Genomic DNA, 21,548 nt, shown 5'->3' on the forward strand with positions numbered 1-21,548 from the left:
AGGCATGCACTACTGCGCTCAGCTCATATTTTACAAAACTTCTAAGGAAGTTTGCACTTACAGATGAGTGACTTCTGGTGGTTTCCTAACCCCATCAACTTCCCACTGGTTCATAATATAACCCCAGAAACACTGCAACACCACATTGGTTCATTATATTTATAATACTACATTTTAGAATTATACTGTCCACCACCCTCAGCAGTATGGGTTTGAAGGAAAAATTTCAAAAGCATGGTCTTCAGCTGGTTTTAGAAAGTGATAAGTATTGAAGAAAAGGAGAGGGTACCAGCTCCATTTGAGATACACACGTTTTGAATTAAAAAATGAACCAGCTCTCTTAAAGAAGAAGCAATAGAAAGCCAGAGCTAAGAATGGAGAGTTTTAATTACACTATTTTATTTTGCTTATGCTTCCCTTTTCTCACAAAAGCCCACTTTTTTTTTTTTTTTTTTTTTGATACCAGGGGCACTCAACCACTGAGCCACATTCCCATCCCCAGCCCCATTTTGTATTTTATTTAGAGACAGGGTTTCACTGAGTTGCTTGGCACCTCACCATTACTGAGGCTGGCTTTGAACTTGCAATCCTCCTGCCTCGGCCTCCCAAGTTGCTGGGGTTACAGGGCTGCACCACCAGGCCGGACAAAAGCCCACTTTTCAGAAAATGTTTTTACTACAGCCTTCATTTTAATTCTTATTTCAAAGGCAACCATTTATTGAGAACTTCTAATTCCTGGTCTCCACATGGGTTTTCACAATCCTCCTTTCAGCAACACTATGAGATGGAGATAAGAAATAATTTAGTAAATGGCATAGATTTGTCCCCAGGTCTCCAAAATTGATGGTTTTGGCACATGGTCATGCAGACGCCCGCCATCTTTGTTCTCCAGTTTTTCCCAGTAATACTCCTTTGCTGGATTGTAGACATGTCAGAGGTGAAGGTTCAGTTCAAGTAATGCTGTGCAGTTGTTTTCAAGAAAGTCCAGGTTTCACGAGCCTGCAACAGAAGTGAACTCAAGTCACGATCCCCGAGTATGGAAAACACATACTGCTTTGGTGATTCTAATTATCATGCAAATATTCCTAAAAGGGGAGAAATGTGATGGAAGAATTATACCCAATAGTGATGAGTTCCCAGACTTTCAGTGATATGTTTGTGGTTTTTTCCATGATGCCTGGGCTAGAACCCAGGGCCTAGTGCATACTTGCAAGCATTCTACCATTGAGCAACAGCCCCAGTCCTTTTTATTTTAAGACAGGATTTGGCTAGTTGCCCATACTGGCTTGAAACTTGTGATCCTGCTGCCTCAACCTCTTGAGTTGCTGGAATTGCAGGTATGCGCCACTACACCTGCTATCTATTTGTTTTATGCTCAAATGTGTTGTAGGACTTGTAGGGCTACAGTATAGACCAATGTGGGAGTGTTGTTAAATTACAGAATCTGTCAGTTGATTACAGAACTGTTCTACAATTACAGGCAGGAGTGTGCTTGCAAATTTCAACATTCCATAAAGAAGACACAGTCTGCCAGCCTCTGTAATTATTTAATTTGCCAAATAAACAAATGTCTTGTTTCAATACTTCTAAATGATGCCTGTTGGAGAAAAACGGGCATAAAACTAGATGTGTTATTCAAGCTGGTGGTTTTCATCAGCAAATGCTAAGCAGAAACAAGATGATCCTGGTAGAGCAGTTAAGACCCAGCCATGCGAGTAAGGATAGGACCGAGGCTTCGTGAAAACAAGAACATTCAATGTTTTATGACTTTACACAATCCTCATGCCTGGCGATTGTGAGAGCCTGATACAGAGGAAGAGAAAGAATGAATAAGTGAAGGAATTAATTAAATAATTTGTTTTATAGATGTTTCCCCCTTAAATTGCTAAGTTGTAATAGAGAAATTGTGAGCAATTAAAAATTCTCAGATAATTTAGCAATTTCATTTGGCCCAGAGTTTCAATGTTTATTCCATCAGAAAAGTACACATGAGATAAAACTCGCTAATGCAAGTTTCTTCTTTTCTCTTGCAGTGGAAATGCAAATGAATAGGAAAATGTCCAAAAGTCAAACAAATGAAGGGATAACATAAAAGACCTGAAGAATTATCACAGAGGAAAATTAGCCACTGCACAACTAACTGAGAGTGAACTACAATGGACCCCCTATCCATTTATCATCTACCCAAACATGCAATCATTTATTAAGGCTTGATTGCATAACAGTCATTTTACTAGATCCAAAGAATAATTACCCTGATGGATAAAGACAGAGACATTACCTTTGTAATCTAGGTAGGGAGGTTGCATCATGAAACAAATTATTCCAAAATTTTGAGAGCTATTCACAAAAGAGAGGGAAGAATGAGGGACAATTACTTCCTTGAAAAGAATGGGAAGACTTCAAAGAGCAGAGAACATTTGAGCTTGCTTTTTAAGCAGGAGGTAGCATGTGTTAGATAAGAGCCACTTTAGGGAAAGGAAAGAGCATATGCCCCAAAACAGCTAGAGAGGAAAAATTGAGTCCAGGCTAGCAGTATGCTACCATCAACTGATGCAATGCCAATTTTAAAAGATAAATGGTGAAGGATGATTCATTTCAAATACAAGTACCTGATCAGCCAGTGTGATTCCCCACTCATTTGAACTGTGATCTGGGTCCCAGAAATCTTGCAAGTATACATGTCTTTTGAGACGTAGGAACTGGTTTGCTGGGTCCTCCAACACAAATGGCGCTCCCAGTGCTCCTGCAATTCAGAATCCAAGAGTGTAACATCTTTTAGGGCAATAGTTATTATCTTGATGTTTCCTCTTAAAGAGACACAGCTGTGATCTTTGGGAGTCTGGGTGCCTCAGAAAGAAACTCTGGAAAAATTAAGCCCTGAAGGAGATGGTTGCTCCTTGACCCTTTGACCTTATTGCATGTCACAACTCTGACCTGCATAGAGTTCAGTGCAAAAGCCAGCGGAGTGTAGTGGAGGGAGGACTTCAGAGTTTTTTTTCATGCATGGGAGTCTGCAGGCCTGGATTAAAGTTCCAGCTCTATCTACTCCTCCTGCACCCTTATTTTTTGAAAGTTGCTTAATTACTCTGAGGTTTAGTTTTCTTGTATGTAAAGGGGTGTAATGATAATAAAACACACAAGATTGCTATGAGGACTGGATAAATTAAAGGATATATGCTATCAGGTTGAAACCAGCCAACCAACAATTTTATTCTTGTTTTCCTGGCCCTCTAAAATAGATTGTGTCCTTTGATTTGAAATAGACTGCTTCCAAACCTGACACTGTGGTTTAAATTTTTAGTATTCATAGATCCATCATTAAATCCAACCTTACTACTCTCCTTCCTACTCTAGAATTACTTGGGGGGGGGCGATGGCGGGGATAATAACATAGACTTTTTTAGTATCTTGAAATTTTAACTCTGTATTATATTTTCATTCCTAAGTAACATAGAATAGTGTTCAAAATTGTAACTTGAGTCCATAATGTTCTCATAATTGCTCCTTGCCTATAGATGGCTACAATACAATCTGTTTGTGATAAAGAAGCACCCATTACAAAAATATAAGTCATATCACATTAGGTACTCTACAGCCTTATAATTAACAGGGTTTTATTGACTGATTCTCTGTACAGACAAGGGTTATAAGAACTATAGGATATAGTATGTAGGGCCTCCTGCTTAGTTGGGGTCAAAGATCAAAGATATAAAACAAAACAAGGCAACACATGATGTGATTGTGCCAGGGAGGATTAGGACGACCACAGAAGACATTACTGAGCATCAAGCACTATGGCACAGGCAAGTGTTTTCATGGTCAAGGAAGTTGCTAAACCTTTTCCTTGAAGGGAAGATTAGATTTAGCAGTACTGGAAAAGGCACCACATTATTTATTATAAGCTGGAGGAATGATGTGAAAAGTGGTATTGGTGATCTTTAAAACCAAAATCTGAAACCGTAGTGATAGGTGCTAGATAGAAAAATTTTAAATGTTAACATTGAACTTCAAACTACACTAGTGACAGATGCCATAAGTAATACTGTCCTGGTTCTATCAACCAGCGTGTCTGCAGAAGCCGACCTCTAGAGTGAGTCCCAAAGATCACTGCCTCATATCCTCGTGCAGTCCCCTCTTCCATTTAATAGGGCTGGCCTGTGTCATCATAGGCCACTGCAGAAATGAAGGAGTATGATTTTGGGGGAGAGGATAAGGAAACATTATAGCTTCCATCTTGCCCTGGCTTGGTCCATCAGCTCTAAATCAGATGTTATATTCCGAAGACACTCAAGCAGCCCTGAGGGAGACAGGCTCACAGGACAGAAAACAATGGAGCTTTCCACCCACAGTTATGTAAGTGAGTCCCAGCGTTACTCGATGCTTTTGCTCCAGTCAAGCCTTGTGATGACTGCAACCCCAACAGATACCTTCAGTGTAGCATCATGAAAAAAACCCTGAGTCAGAACCACAGAGATAAGCCACTCCCAAATTCCTGACTCTGAAACTGAGATCATAAATATTTATCATTTTAAGGTGCTAAAATTTGAGGACATTAGTTATGCAGTAGTAGGTCACAGTTACAGTGCATTTTAAGCACTTACTAACGCCAAGGTAAATTGCTTATCAGCAGGGTTGGATCTAGAGTGAGGCAAATGAGGCCCTGAGGGGTACAAAATCCTAAAAGGAACTCATGGGGTCATGAACATTTTGTGCTCTAAGTCCCTCAATTTCCTTACCCTGATCCTCACTCTGATAATCATTGCATGGAAAGATAAACAAAAAATAACCCTTACCAATCACTACTACATGGAAAGATAGGCAACAAATTGTGCCATCAAGGAGCTCTTGTTACAGTCAAAGTTCGTAGATAATTAGAAGATCATCCATAGTGGAGGTAATTAACTCTGATATTGACATGGAGGCTCATGGAGAAATTGATTATGAGTTGGGCTTCAGTGGATATGCACGGTCTCAATGGCCAGGAGGAAGGAAATGGAAGCAGAGTGTGTTCCAAGCTAAAAGGGTCTGAAGAACCAAGGCACAGAGGAGTCACTCAAGATCAGGTTGTGCGACTCTCACTCTGCCAGTGCGTTTGAAACGTAGGGCTGTGGTACAGACCTGGTGAGTGTTGGAAAGACAAGCTGAAGCTCCAGTCAGAAGGGATTTTCCTGTCATACTGAGGAGCTTATACTTTATTCTGCAAATATTTAATGATTATTCCTGAACAAGAAGATGATAAAGCCAGATCTCAGTGTTTTAAAATGATTTTTATTGTGATAATATCATACAAAATATATGTAACCTAATAATTACCATTTGACCATTGTTGAGTATACAATTGAGTAGTATTCAGTACATTTACAACATTTTATATCCATTACCATCCATCTCCAGAACTAGTTCATCATCTCAAACAGAAGCTCTGCACTCTGTAAACAGTAACCTGTACTCCCTTCACCAGCCCTGGATAACCACGCTTCTCCTTTTTGTTTCTGTGAATCTCTATTCTAGGTATTCAATAAGTGAACTCATATGATATTGGTTCACTTACCATAATGTCCTTAAGGTTCATCCATCCAGTGCAAATGTCAGCCTTTTATTCCTTTAAAGGCTGACTAATGTGTTGTGTGTATAGACCACCTTGTGTTCATCCACTCAGATTCACCCTGAAGATCCTCTTGTCAGTAGTGTAAAAGACAGATGGGAAAAGGAAGAGCAGAGTGAGGAACACAAGGTTGGAGATTCTTCCAATAGTACCGGTGAGAGACGATTGATTGGGTCAGTGACAGCAGGGACAGGAAGACAGGATTGATTTGATGAGAATGGGAGGGAATTTCCATTCATTTGCCTGCTAGCAGCAAACCAGCCCTGGAAGTTTCCGTTTCACCTGAGAGATGCTAACAGGCAAATTTTCAGATTTTTTTTTATTATTTTTGAACAAAGGGTGTTAGTCACAGTGTTACATATTGTATGTATGATCCTGTTTCCGAACAAAGAGAGTCGCTATGTAAAGTCGATTCAGTACTATCAACTAATAATAAATATTTCTAAATAAGTGATGCTTAGGATAAAATTTCCAGGTAGAAAAAGAAGCTGCAGTCATTGCTTACCATAGTGTTATTTGCAGTCCCCCCAAAGTAAAACCTATATTCCACCACAATTATCCTGGTGTATTGTACAATCACTCTGAAAAAAAAGTACTAGTACATAAATCTTGACAAAGAAGCATTCTTTAAAATACATACCATGGTTGTTTTAAGCTCTAATAATTCTGTCTTTTGTAAATCTTCTATCTTTTTGCTCATGGAAAATATTTCACTGACACAATCTTCTCTCTCTCTCTCTCAAAGATAAAACTCCTACCTCAGCATTATAGGTCCAACAGGCATCCAATAAATATTAATTGATGGTGATAATAACATCACCCATGAGAGAGGCAGAAAGTAGTATTTATTATCCTACACTACAAATGAGAAAATCGACACACAGGGATGAAATGACTCGCTCAAGGTCACATAGTAAGTCAGTGGCAAGACTCGAAATAAAATGCGAGTCAGATAGACGGGCATGCTATTATCCTCTCTGCTTGAGAAATTTCTCCTCCCTTTTTCATTTTGCCTGATCAACCTTGAAAGTTAGTGAGAGCAAGACCAGGGTTTTGAGTTTGTGAATCTATATAATATTACTGGGGCTTGAAAACTCAACCCTGGGTTTTATTGCTTTGTTGTTTTTTAAATAGGTATTTAAAAAAAAACGTAGTCAGTATCAGCCAGGTTAATGCCTTTCATAAACTTTATGATCATGAGCCTTGAAAAATTCTTTCTCTTTTTCTTTCCAACTCCCTGTACAGCCTCTTTCTCTTCATTGTGTATCAGTCCATTTTAATAGGATCTGTCAAAATTCTTACTAAACATTTCACAAATATCTTGAGTGGAAAATTTTGTACAGTAGAAATGGAAACACATCAGGGTGTGGAGCTATTCAGAGTCACAACTCCCCACACAAGCCAAGAAGATCAGTCTTTTCCTGGCCCTTCAAGTGCCTGGCTAGTTCACTGAGCCACTTCTTATTTCTGCACCTCCCTTTCTGTTGTCAGAAGAGGCAGAATCACATTCTCGCTGAGATCTCTTCCACCTTAAATATTTTGAACTGAAATGTATTTATAACAAATAGGTCATTAACCAGAAACTCCCTTCTCTGCATGTTATCATGTTAGTTAGATAACCAGCATATAGAATATGCTAAGTGGGCACTGTTCCCACAGACAGAAATAAGCAAAGGAGAGTCCAGAATAAACCTAGCCAATAATGAAAGCAAAATAAATGAAAATGTATTCACGTTATGCACGAAGGGCTGAGTGTCCATCCTGAGCTGATGAGGAACCGGTGAGTCATGGAAAGGGCACCATTAGAAATGGGAAGATGCCTTACGTTAGTCTCACCCTAGGAGGGCTGAAGAAGTCTTTAAACATGATGGTGAAGAAATGACCAAATATTCTAGATACTATGATGAAAATGATACTTGTAGTAGGAGCTACTGCACTAAAAAGATCAGAAAGCCTAATGTGAAACTTAAGATACAGAATTACAGGCTCTGATAGTGGATTTCTGTTTTCTTTCATATAGAGGCAGTGCATTTAGAATAACCCTGGCTTCCTTTCCACTGCCTTTTTCTGCACCCTGGAAAGAGCAGTGCCTCGTTCAACTGGTGAATCAAAGAAGCATAACTTGGCATGTCTAGTTCGGTTCTGGCTTTTTCCTCTTGAGTGGGCTGCCCTCAGAGAACACTTTCTGTTCTGGTTCTGTAATTGACAATTGGATATTAAATTCACCAAATTTGGACTCGGAATCATCAAGCCCTTTATGCACTTTGACTAAGCCACATCTTCCAAATTAGCTTTTCTCAGTAGAAAGGAAATAGATTGCCTTGTACAATCATCTGTGGTTTATTTCTCAGCTTGATAAGCACCAGGAAAATGAAGAGGAGTGCTATTTACTGGAATGAAGGGTGGATCAGAGAATTCAACAATCTCTTGTCTCAGAGACTCCCTAAGAAGCCGAGGGAAATAAAAAATGAGCACAGACCAGAATACTTCAGTCAGCAGGAGCGTGTCATCCGGGGACAGCCATGACTGTGAATTCCTTCTCTCCTGCAACCTTTGACACCTGTATGTCTTTGAAACAGACGAGATGGATTTAGTAGGGGCAGAAGACATACAGCAACTACCAGACCACAGGATAGGTCCACCACTCAGTACTTCCATTGGGCTCTGGGTGATACTGATATTGGTGGTGCTGACACCTTGTGGTGAAGATGAGGATAAGCATTGTGGTCTTCAAGTTAAAAAATACCAAGGTGCAGGATATGGAAGGTAAAGAGCACTGAGCCTTCAGTGAAAGTGTTTAAGGAATACTACTATTTGCTATTTTTTATTGGATAGATTTAGTCCCTGCTTTTAACATGTTTATGTCTTTAAAGAAAAGTTGAAATCAATGCCTAGGAAATTATGTACATACCTAAATTAAGAACTTAAATATAAATGGCCGTTAGCAATTAAGTATAAAAGAGGATGAGGAGAAAGAGATACATAAATGTCTTGGCAAAGCAAAATTTTCAGAAATGTCCTTTAAAGGTAGGAGACATTTTATGATATTGTAAGAGCTTAAAATACTCGTTTAGTTTACATATTTTCTCAGACGTACATAATATCTGTGTCAACTATTCACTCATTTTTATTCTCATTCATAAATTTGGTCACTGAGTCAAAATTTATGTTAGAAGACAGAATAATTGTATTTAGTACAGTAGAATCTCTCATGTTATTTTAATTCAGATAAAAATTGCAGAGAGAGAGAGATAATGGGAGAGAAACAGTTTGGGTTATGAGAGAGAAATATGAAGAAGAAAAAAGAAGATGAGAAAAATAAGAAATGGAAGGGAAAAATTAAGAAAAGAAGTCAAAAGAAGGATAAAAAAAAGAAGGGAGGTAACAAATGACAGAAGATTATGAGGGGTGAAAAACCACTGGAAAAAGAACAGGGCAAAAAAAAAAAAAAAAGAACAGGGCAAACATTTGGAAAAATTAAGAGACCCAGAACAGTCAAAGTCATCCTTCGCAGGAAGAGTGAAGCAGGAGGTAACATAATACCAGACCTTACACTATACTACAGAACAATAGTAACAAAAATAGCATGGTATTGGCACCAAAATAGACAGGTAGACCAATGATACAGATAGAAGACACAGACACAAACCCACATAAATACAGTTATATCACACTAGACAAAGGTGCCAAAAACATATCATGGGGAAAAGATAGCCTCTTCAACAAATGGTGCTGGAAAAACTAGAAATCCACATGCAGCAAAATGAAATTAAATCCCTATGTCTCACCCTGCACAAAACTCAACTCAAAATGGATCAAGGACCTAGGAATTAGACCAGAGACCCTGCACTAAATAGAATAGAAAGTAGATCCAAATCTTCATCATGTCTGCTTAGGATCAGACTTCCTTAACAAGACTCCCAAAGTGCAAGAAATAAAAGCAGGAATCAATAATTGGTAATTGGGATAGATTCAAACTAAAAGGCTTTTTCTCAGCAAAGGAAACAATCAATAAAGTGAAAAGAGAGCCTACAGAGTGGGAGAAAATCTTTACCACACATACTTCAGATAGAGCACTAATCTCTAGAATTGATGAAGAACTCAAGAAACTTAACTCCAAAAATACAAAGAACCCAATCAATAAATGGGCTAAGGAACTGAGCAGACACTTCACAGAAGAAGATATACAATCAATCAACAAATATATGAAAAAATGTTCAACATCTCTAGTAATTAGAGAAATGCAAATCAAAACTACCCTAAGATTTCATCTCACTCCTGTTAGAATGGTTATTATCAAGAATTCAAGCAACAATAGGTGTTGGCAAGGATGCTAATGGGATTGCAAATTGGTGCAGTGGCTCTGGAAAGCAGTATGGAGATTCCTCAGAAAACTTGGAATGGAACCACCATTTGACCCAGCTATCCCAACTCCTCAGTTTATACCCAATGGACTTAAAATCAGCATACTACAGGGAGACAGCCTCATCAATGTTTATAGCAGCTCAATTCACAATAGCTAGATTGTGGAACCAACCTAGATGTCCTTCAATTGATGAATGGATAAAGAAACTGTGGTATATATATACAATGGAATATTACTCAGCCATAAAGAATGATAAAATTATGGCATTTGCAGGCAAATGGATGAAATTGGAGAATATCATGCTAAGTGAGATAAGCCAATCTCAAAAAACCAAAGGATGAATGATCTCGCTGATAAGTGGATGATGACACATAATGGGGCGTGGGAGGGGTTAATTTTAGGGTTAGAGTTAGGGTTAGGGAGGGGGGCAAGAATGGAAGGAAGGACTGTATAGAGGGAAAAGAGGGGTGGGAGGGGTGGGGGGAAGGGAAAAAATAACAGAATGAATCAACCAACATTACCCTAAGTAAATTTATGATTACACAAATGGTATGTCTTCACTCCATGTACAAACAGAGAAACAACATGTATCCCATTTGTTTACAATAAAAAAAAAGAATCAAAAAAAAAAAAAAAAGAAACTGTGGCATATACACGCAATGGAATATTACTCAGCCATAAGGAAGAATAAAACTATGCATTTGCAGGTAAATGGATGGAGTTGGAGAATATCATGCTAAGTGAAATAGCCAATCCCCAAAAACCAAAGGCTGAATGTTTTCTCTGATAAGTGGATGCTGACACATAACTGGGCAAGGGGAGTAAAGAAAGAATGGAGGAACATTGGATTGTATGGAGGGAAATGGGGGGAGGAAGGGGAGCAGAGGAATGAGACATCATTACCCTATGTACACGTATGAGTACACGAATGGTGTGAATCTACATAATGTACAACCAGAGAAATGAAAAGTTGTACTCCTTTTGTGTACAATAAAAGAAGAAGACAAAAACAAAAAAACAAAAAACAAAAAAAAAACAGGGCAGCCAGGAAAGTAACAAGAACTAGGAGACTGGACTGAAGGGGACAGAAGAAACAGAATGGGGAACCCAGTTGCAGGACCAGCTCTCTGGTCCTGGTCCATTCAAATGTTTGTTAATGGGATACTTTGGTAACTTAACTTTCGACTCAGAAACTTTTGCTGTGTTGACCTTAGAATTACTGGTGTGCTGAGTATTTTGAAATGTAACCATAGACTAGCATCACTTGAGTGTAACTTAAATCCGGTTTAAGTTGCTCTCGATGAACGTCCAATGACATAGGCACTCACACAACGCCATGCAACTTCCTTGGGTATGTTTTGGGACCTGCAGAATTTTCATTAGTTTTTAATCCTGTACACAGAGAACTTCGTGGCACATGGAAGTTTTATGTGATGCCACAGCGGTGCTCCTGGGCTACTGCGTGTGTTGTGTGAATGGGATCCTCCTCTATACAGCCGTGACAAATGATGCCATAGGGGTAGGAAAACAGACCGTTTTCTACAACATCTGGAGCACTCGATGAATCTAGTCATAAGCAATGACTTTCTCTCTGATCCAACTATTTCCCAGTTGATTCTCACATTGATCTTAAGTCCAAGTGAGTAGATAAAATTAAGAACAAAATCTTATCATATAAGCTAAAATCGTATCAGGGAATCCAGACTCTCCAAGGAATCAGAGGGCTGAAAGGATGGGAAAGGAGTCACTCCCCTGGCAGAGAAGAAGGCAAGCAGAGAGGGATCGAAGGTGCTGAAAGGGTTGTGTGAGTTTAAGAGCCCTTGCCAAAAAGCAAAACTGAATAAAAAAAATCCTTCAAGACAGATTGCCATTAGTTACTAACTAGGGAGTGAAAAACAAGAGCTAGAACTCTGAGGGAATTACAGACCAAAGGCAACTTATTTATTTTTTCTATTTAAAACCAGAATATGAACCTGCACTTTAAGGATAGATGGGATTGCAGGCCAACAGTGTGGGCACAGACCTCAAAACTGTTTCATGTGGGGTCAACTCCAACTGGCAAATCAAGTCAGGAGAACATGGTGGCCAAGGGAAAAGAAATCTATTTTTTTATTTTAACAGAGTGGCAATAAAAGTCATCTTTAAAAAATAAAAAAAGCAAATTAGAAACAACCCAAAACATTAGCTTAGTAATGTTCAAGGATTGGTTTACTTAGTGAAATACTTTCCAAATATATTTTCCCTATTTCCTCTTTATGCTTGATTTTAATGAGTGCCCTAGAGATGCAACATGTTGAGTTTAGCATTTATTCTTCAGCGTCAGTACACTCAGCAGCTGTCATGGAAAGTTGTTGGTTAGGTGCTGGTGCTGCTCCATTTTGTCAGATAAAGTCACTCAGCTTCCTAACTTCTGTTCTTTTTTGGTGGAACCAAGGCTTATGCTGGCTCTACTGCTTTTTCAGGAGGAGTTCTTGTCTGAGCTCTGATGCCTATCACATCTCTGGCATTGCAGTTCCAGAAGGAATAGATTGTGTGATAGAAAGGATAGTTTGCTCTCAGAAGTCCTAGATGTGGCATTTAGATGTGCCTACAGCATCCACCATTGGTCACCTCTGTAACTTAGTTATGCCACTTTTCTAAACCCTCAGTTTTCTCTTGGTAAAATAGGATGCATAGCACCTATTTTCAAAATGGTCATGAGAACTGAACTAAGAGACCACGTGAAGCCCCAGACACAGAAAAGGAACTTAGAGTGGTACAATTAATATTTTCCAATTTTACTAAAGGAGAAGGCAGTTGCTGACCTAAATTTTCAATGCCAGTATATTTATTTATATTTTCTATTAAATTATGGCACTCAAACTTCTTTTGCGACCAGAGAATCAGTTCCAATGTATCTAAGTTACTCTTTTGAAAAAAAAATCAATAAGCTAATTTGGGAGCTTTGTTTATAAATTTAATCACTTGAGTAAGGCCTATCGTCATTTTTGGTTTCAGCATTCCTTCAGGAAAATGTATAATGAGAACTTCTTCCTGCTGACCTTAAATCAAATTCTAGAGAAAATGAATTCATTAGGCAAGTAATCTGTCCTATAGAAAACTTTATTTATTTATTTATGGTGGTACTGGGGATTGAAACCAGGGGTGCTCTACCACTGAGCTACATCCCAAGTCCTTTTTTATTTTTTATTTTGAGACAGGATCTCATTAAATTGCCAACTCTAGCCTCGAACTTGTGATGCTTCTGCCTTATGCTCCAAAGTTGCTGGGATTACAAGCATGTGCCACCACATCTGCCTTGAGAAAACTATTTTTTTCAATATTAAAAGTAACAAATTGGGCTGGGGATATAGCTCACTCGGTAGAGTGCTTGCCTTGCAAGCACAAGGCCCTGGGTTCGATCCCCAGCACCGCAAAAAAAAAAAAAAAAAAAAAAAAAGTAACAAATTCCTTTTATGGTCATTTTCTTGTGATAAACAGAAGGGCTCCAGGGAAGCACAGAGAGTAGGGTACATTCTTAAAAGAAAAAGGTAGCAGGGCAAAGAAAGTCGATTTAAGCTATTAGTTCCTCCTCTAGAGCTATTTGACTTAGAAAATATCAGTTGAACTAGTTAGGAGTGTCTCAAATGAGTCTGATCATAAAGACCTCAGTCTCCTCAGCCTGTAAGAGACACAGGTGTCTTTCCTGAGATCTGAAGGGCTAACCCAGCAAAGTAAATATTTCTCTGTGCTTAGTTTCTTTTCCCAATTTGTATGTTCATGAACTTCAACTATACAACTTGTGTTTTTTTAAAGTGAAAGCAGTCAAACCAGCCATCTGATAGGTAGACTGATCTTCATCTCCGCTGGAGTGGAAGTCGATGTAAGCTTGTTTGTTAAGAAGTCATTTTAGAAATTATGGCATTTGCTGGTAAATGGGTGGAACTGGAGACTATCATGCTAAGTGAAATAAGCCAACTCCCCAAAAAAACAAAGGCTGAATGTTCTCTCTGATATGTGGATGCTAACCCACAATAAGGGCAGCGGCAGGGTGCGGAAATAGAAATTCATAGGATTAGACAATGGGAAAGAAAGAGAAGAGATAGGGAAGATAGTAGAATGAATTGGACATAACGTTCCTATGTTCATATATGAAAACACAACCAGTGAAATTTCACATCGTGTACAACCACAAGAATGGGATCCTAATTAGAGCAAGTTATACTCCATGTATGTATAATATGTCAAAAACACTCTACTGTCACGTGTATCTAAAAAGAAAAAATTTTTTAAAAAGAAGGTATTTTAGGTTTCCTAAGGAATTTGGCAGAACTGTTTTCTTTTGTCAAATACTTCTGACCCTGCAGCATTCATAGGGGAATGTGACCCAGCAGTACGTCAGCTTGCAGACTGACGTCAGTGACCCCTCTAACTGCTGCTGCATGGGTAGGTGGTCAAGGTAAAGCCATCACACCATAGTTACAACCAGCCCATGACTCTAACTTCCAGTGTGCTCTCAAGAACTCACTAAAACTGAGCCAGCCTCACTTTCCTCATCTGGAAATGTCGGCTGGATCTATCCTTGCCTATGCCTTGGTTTAACTGCTTAGTTATAACTTGACTAAACATTTCTAAATCATGTACAATATTTAAACATGATCCAAATGCAAAGTGCAATGTTGATGATCACAACAATTTAATAAAATTATTTCTGTGCTTAGGAATTAAATGCTAATTACACACACACACTCGGCTATTTCTATCTGAGGGGTGCGTCAAGCAAAATATAACTTTTTTCATAGGTCTCAAGCTTATCATAGAAATGGAAATTTATTCTGATTCAAGCATCTTTATCAGAAATATTTATAAACTGTATAGGTTTCACTGAGTTAATTCATACCTTTGTATGAATTACAAAGAAAACAAATGACCTCTCAGTTCAGTTCTAATACAAACCACAGAATTACTGGGTCAATTTGGCAGCAAATCAGCTGGTCTCTGGTGCTTTCCTTGATCTGCCTCTAGAACACCACTTCTCTGTGCTATCACTCAGAGAAGGTTAATGAATTCATGCTCCCAAAGTACTTTGAGGTCTCCTTATAATGGTACTCTGTATTACAGTTTCTAAAAGATATTTTAAATTTTTCTTTGTTCAGGTACACCAGAGCACTTCTTTGGAGGCAGCAATTAAATCGACTTCTGAGCAAGAGTAACGTGTTAATATGTTATATATAATTAGGAATTAAGTGATCTCACTTTCACAATTAACATTAACCTGTTCAAAACCACAGCATGACACAATTGTTTGATTCCCTCAGTGTTTTAAAATGCGTCATGCGTAAAACATGTTTATTTCTTTTAAAAGATGAGTATCACTCTGATAGTTGTAAAAGATACAATAAATAAAAAAGAAATGGGCTTCTTACCTATAAGCAATGTGGAACACAGGACAACTTGAAGCATTTTACAGGCCATGATCCTGTTTTGGAAAGAAAACATTTTTATTTTAATTTAGCCCAGACGAAGGTTTCAGGTATATTGGGTATTTTCCAAAAGTATAAAGCATTTGCTATATACCTGGAGGCCCTGGAAACTGAAACAAGTCAGAGAGAGGCCTTTCCCCAAGCTGGCTGTTTTATATAACTTCTGCCTTTATACCCTTTGAACTTTTTGAACTGACTTTTTATAGACTGGTTTTATATGCGTCATTTACTTATTTACTAATGTTATCACTCACACAGACTAATTTATTATTTTTTTTAAAGATGGAAAAACCAGATCACTCATACATTGCTGGTGGAAATTTAAAATAGTACAGACACTTTGGAAAATACTTTGGCAATTTCTTAAAAATTGGAGCATGTGCTGGGCGTGGTGGCACGTGCCTGTAATCCCAGTGACTCAGGATGCTGAGACAGGAGGATTGCGAGTTCAAAGCTAGCCTCAGCAATGGTGAGGTGCTAAGCAACTCAGTGAGACCCTATCTCTAAATAAAATACAAAATAGAGCAGGGGATGCGGCTCAGCGGTAAAGTGCCCCTGAGTTCAATCCCCAGTACCAAAAAAAAAAAAAAACAATTGGAGCGTGCAATCATTGTCCAGTTCAACAATTGCCCTGCTGGGCTTATCTCAGGGAAATGAAAACTTACATGCACAACAACTTTATTAGTAAAAAAAACTGAAGATGTCATTCAACATGAAATGCTAAATTTGTGGTATATCTATATCACACATTACTATCAGCAATAAAAATAATAACTATTATTTATGGATAGGACAACGTTGATGAATCACAAGGGAATTACGTGAGTAAAAAGGCAATCCCAAATGATTGTATAACCTATGGTTCCATTGATATAATCTTCTTGAAAACAACACAACTGTGGAAATGAAGAATGAATTAGCACTTGTCAGGGAATAGGGATGAGGGGAGAAGGTAGGTGGGTGTGGTTTATAAAAGGGAAACATGAGAGATCCTTGAGGTGAGGGAACTGATCTGTACGTGGACTGTGGTGGTACATATATCAACACGTGGTGAAGCTGCATAGAACTAAATGCATACGTCACACACACGCACATGCACAAATGAGTACATGAGGAGCTGAAGTAAACTGGGTAAGGCCAAAAGACTATATCAATGCCAATATCCTGGTTGCTATATAGAGCTATATAGTTTTGCAAAATGCAATCAATGGGGAAGGTTCATAAAAGACACATAGGATCTATATGTATTAGGATTGATTTTTGTTTTTGTTTTTAAACTGGCTATTGAACCTAGGGGCATTCAACCACTGAGCCACATCCTCAGTCCTTTTTTGTATTTTATTTAGAGACCAGGCTCTCACTGAGTTGCTTAGTACCTTGCTAAGTTGCAGAGGCTGGTTTTGAACTTGCAATCCTCCTTCCTCAGCCTCCCAAGCCACTGGAATTACAGGCATGTGCTGTAAATCTCCTGTGTGCAAATCTACGTATCTCGAAATAAAAAGTTTACTTAAAAACAAGGAACATTCAACTGCATTATAAAATTTGTTTGTTTCCAACGAAAAGACATAATAAATAAAACCAGAACACTACTTTCATTTTTCACGTAATAGCCCTCTGAGTGGCATGGTGAACTAAATAAGTTCATCATCTAATAAAATTCATTCTTAATATGTGATCATAGACAAATTGTACATCTGTCATCTATCTTATTAAGATTATGTGCCTGTAATGAGTAGGTATAAAGATGTAAAGTGATAATGAACAACTTTTTTGATACCTATCTTTGAATTAGAAAGGGTATGTGGAAACCTGGATCTGCCCAGCTGGGAATTCTGCCTGCATTTACTGATGGATGAAAGGGTTGGGAAGAAAGATACTGAAAACAAGCCCAGCGGGCTGGGGAGATAGCTCAGCTGGTAGAGTGTTTGCCTCACAAGCGCAAGGCCCTGAGTTCGATCCCCAGTACCACTAAAAAAAAAAAAAAAGAAAAGAAAAACAAGCCCAGCAAAATCTCAGAAGCCTAGCCCATGTGTTCATTTGTACAAAACTCTGGAGGCATAACAGCTATTGCCACAATTCTGTAAGCCCCCTTTGTGTCTTACTTGTAGAGATGTGAACATTTTAGTTATGTGATTTACAGGAAAATGAGGGTGAAATTACATAAACAAAACAAAGCAAAACTTTAAGCCCATAAAACCAAAAGAGAAGTTTATTTTCCTTTCCTCTACTTCCCTCATTCTTCAACTTATGGGCTTAAAATGAACCTTTTCTAAAGGCCCAATAGGGTGGGGTTGCTTCCATATCTTTTATCTTACCTCTGTCACAAAATGATGGATATATAATGTAAAGAGAAAATGATAATAGCTATTCTACAAATTTTACACACATAATCTCATTTACTGCTCACAGCCATTCTATACAGAAGGTATTAGCATTATTTTATAGATGAGTAAACTTAGGCTCAGAGGCTTCCTAACATGTCTAAGGAGTGTTTGGAAATTATTGGATAAAAGTTTGCAATAGAAGTAGAGGGGCTACTCATGTGTAGGGGTGAAAGCCATGCAATTAGATAAATTAGGTGAGTGTGACCTCAAATGTGCCCACAGGTCAACGTGTGGCCTGGGCAACTCAGTTTCATGGGGGAGGTATAGATATAATATGTGATCCTTCTTAGGTCACAAAATGTCCTTCCTGGTGAACAAAGCCTTCCCTGACCCCCGGCTCAGGTTGGATTGCTTTTTTCATATCTGCATCCCTGTAGTAGTTAGGCCACATTTATCTGCATCATGGTTATGTATCTATATTTCAATTGTTGGGCAGATTTCAAGCTTCCTGAAAGCCGGTGTTTCATCTTATTTCTGTTTATTTGCCTTTGATTCCTAGTACAAAGGCTGTCATATATATGCATTATAGAACATAATTGAATCAACAGGTTCAAATTTAACTAAACAGCATTAAAGTGAGTCAAAAGTGTCCTGCAGCGGTCTCTCATTTCCCAGCCTTTTTCAACAAGTTGTAGAAAACGAGATTAAGGTAACAGTTTTGTTTTTATATTGAGGTTTGGACTTTAAACAATTTCCCCCAGAGCTTGTCTCTTTCTATTATCTGTGAAAGAAAGAGTTTGGAATCCATGAAAATTGGCAACCTTACTTATAAAGAAATAGAAATGCTCTTTTGAAATAAAATTGGAACATCTATCTTTGAGAAACAGAAAGATCAAGTGGATGAATTAATGAAGCTCATCAATGGGATCTGTTTACAACTTTGATGCCTTATACTTAGAAATCATTAATATGATATGATAGACCTTGGTAAGCTCTCATAGTCTCTTCCATACCAATGAAATATAAGTGTTAGAAGAAAAATATGTGAAATCACATCCAATAATATTAAAAGGTTTTTTTTTTAGAGAAGAAAAAATAAAGGAAAGAAAAGTTTATTCACCAAGGAGCAAGCCAAACTTTGTTTCTGCTCTAAGTCATGTCACTAATACAATCAGAATCAACAAGCTGCAAAGCTTTGGAAAATGCAGCACTGATTTATAAAATTCTGATGGACAGCATGGTACAGCCTGGTATGACACAATGGCATCAGCGTCTGTAAGAGGTGAAGGGTCAACCAGCACCTTAGGGGAGGAGAACTATTAGTCCTTATTAAACACTGCACTGAACTTTCAACTGCATTCGATCTCTTGGAAATGAGCTGGTGATAGCAATTCTTCCTACGTAATTATGTGACAGTTCCAAAAAGTTATTCCATGGGAACAACATTTACCATAGCACTGACAAAGGAGTCATTTTAAAACCAATTTGACCGTAGTTACAGGTTTGCTCTGATTTTTATCCTGAGTATCATACAACTGAGGGAATATGCCTTTCCACCCGGAGTTACCAGCTGATTTTTAGACAGAGAATGACACAGCACCCACTGGCTAAGAATGAATAAGGGTTTCTGTGAAGTCTTAAGCTACATGCAGACAGTGCTCTTTAGGGAAGCACAAGATGTCAGATTCAGACCCAACTGGCATAGTGCAGAAATTTTGCTTTACCTTGTAGAATGTGGTTTTGTCTTGGAAAACATAGAGGTTTTTGTTCTTGTTTCTTTTTAGGTCCATTTGTGAGTAAAACAAAGAACGAAGACTTGCTTGGACAAATAGTCTCATTCCCCTCCACTGAAGGCCACTATTTTCCCTCTTACCACAGTTTATGGAGACGTCCTTGCTACTGTCACCAGCGTACAGGGGCATACATCCAGCAAGCATTAACTGCAGGAGCAAGACTAATTTGAACAAACTGGTCAAAAACTTGGGGAAATGTATTCTGCCCTTGTATTCATTTTCAGTGTGGTTGCTGTAGGTTAGCAACTTGCCTGAGAAGTCATCGGTTTAATGTAATTTGGAAATATAGTTTAAGAATTTTATAATAGACTTCCCCTTCAGTAGATGTCAGTACCTCAGGGTCTTTGAAAGATTGAACTGAACCAACTTGATTTCAGGAAGAGGGGGGTTTCCATTATATGGGGAATGATTGTCATCTTAAGAAGTAAGTCACCCATATTATCCAGGGTTTCTTCTCCTCCCTCACTCCCATCGATTTGCTAATTTGTACATACAGCACAGAGGAGCATAAAAATGTGATGAGGAATTTACGGTCTTATTCTGCAGTTGCTATTCATTCATTCAGCAACTACTTATTGGGCATGTTCTATATTTTAGAAACTTTTCAAAATCCATTTATTCTGAACACATTGCACATGCATCGTTCTAAGAATTAGTTATGAAGAGATACTAAAATTGTTTCTAGTGTGGGAAAAAATAATTCCAAGGAAGATTCCATTGAGGTGAATTAGAGTTTCCCATAAGGTTTGAGGAGGAAGAAAATTCCAGGACAGGAAAGTACAGGTAAAGTCAGGCATCATTTGGGGCCACTGCAGTGGCATTTGTGAAGAGTCTACCTGTGCACTTTAAACATTCTCTACATTATGGATCTTCAATAATTTTAGTGATTTCTATTGATCGTCATTATAAACAAATTGGACTAATTTAAAGATGTGTCATTAATACAAATGCATACAGTCTAGCAGTTTAAGTAAAAATGCCAATCTGTTTTCTGATGTGGTGTTGGAATTGCACAGCTTCTTGATTAAGCTTTGAGGCAGCACTTGCCAAGGCATTTTCCTCATTACACACTGAATAATTGATAGTTGACAATATGTGACATTTATTGAGCATCAGCAATGTGCTAGTTAGTTTACAGAGCACAGAACTATCAAGGAGCCCTGCCCAATTGGCTCACTGACAAAATGCAGTCTGTCATTTGCTAAGTCTTCCATGCTTGGCTAAACTAAAAGCAAAGAAAGCATTTCAGGAGATACACTGTAGAAATGAATGGGACCAGATTTTTCTCTGCAGGTAGCTCTGTGGGCGTTAGTATTAGTTCCATAGGAAGGCAATCTGTTCCCATGGCTCTGGTAATCTCAAAAGATAAACTTGATAATGTAGTATTGGTTTGAAATAAAGGCTACTCAGTCATTTTATGATCTTCTTCTGCTGTAACCTGTAGTTGAGTCCTTGCCAGTGTTACTTTTTCGAGCTCAAAAATGTAAGCGTGTCTGTTTCAGTCTCGTGCATATAAAAACAACAGTTGGGTTCTCCAGGGAAAGGCTTAGCGTTAAATGGTTTAAAATATTGCTTGAAATTCCTGGATCCTGGAGGAAAAGATGGGAGGCTTAAGATAGAGCAGAGAGATATAGGAGAGGGTCATGTAAATTAAATGCCATGGCAGGAAGCGGGAGTGGGGAAGGTAAACAGTATTCTGAGTCCTGGATAGGAAGGTGGAAGCGTCTAAAAGGAGAAAATGAAGGATGCACAGCAGCTGGTTCTGAATGGTAGCAATTACTTCCCACTGATTGTTGTTGAGTAGTTACATCAGTTTGCTAGGGCTGTCATAACCAAATGCCACAGACTAGGTGGTTTGCATAATAAAAAATTATTTCTCACAGTTCTATGGGCTCAAAGTCCAAGATGGAGATGTTGGCAGGTTTGGTTTCCTCTGAGGCCTCTCTTTTTAGCTCCATTTTGGCCGTTCTCGTGCTGCATCTGCACATGGCTGCT

General features: G+C 38.4%; 1 protein-coding gene across 1 annotated transcript; it reads right to left on the reverse strand.

Annotated features, from left to right (window-relative positions):
- Positions 1 to 609: 609 nt before the first annotated feature.
- Positions 610 to 21,548, reverse strand: C9H3orf85 (chromosome 9 C3orf85 homolog). The gene is made up of 4 exons (XM_047563102.1): positions 21,435 to 21,548; positions 15,380 to 15,432; positions 2,613 to 2,746; positions 610 to 999 (listed from the first exon to the last, which is right to left on the reverse strand). Exons 1-4 carry the CDS (start codon positions 21,539 to 21,541, stop codon positions 946 to 948), a joined length of 348 nt encoding a protein of 115 aa, XP_047419058.1. The 5' UTR covers positions 21,542 to 21,548; the 3' UTR covers positions 610 to 945.

This window comes from Sciurus carolinensis, chromosome 9 (assembly GCF_902686445.1).
Source record: "Sciurus carolinensis chromosome 9, mSciCar1.2, whole genome shotgun sequence".
Lineage (NCBI taxonomy): Eukaryota > Metazoa > Chordata > Mammalia > Rodentia > Sciuridae > Sciurus > Sciurus carolinensis.

What these genes read in the sequence shown, in the direction of transcription:
- C9H3orf85 (XM_047563102.1), bottom strand. Translation starts at nt 21,541, where the DNA reads ATGTGCAGATGCAGCACGAGAACGGCCAAAATGGAGCTAAAAAGAGAG. An exon ending in GACTTTGAGCCCATAGAACT is followed by an intron (nt 15,433 to 21,434) that starts GTGAGAAATAAT and finishes TTTCCAAAACAG; the next exon opens with GATCATGGCCTGTAAAATGC. An exon ending in GAATCACACTGGCTGATCAG is followed by an intron (nt 1,000 to 2,612) that starts GTACTTGTATTT and finishes CTTCTGTTGCAG; the next exon opens with GCTCGTGAAACCTGGACTTT.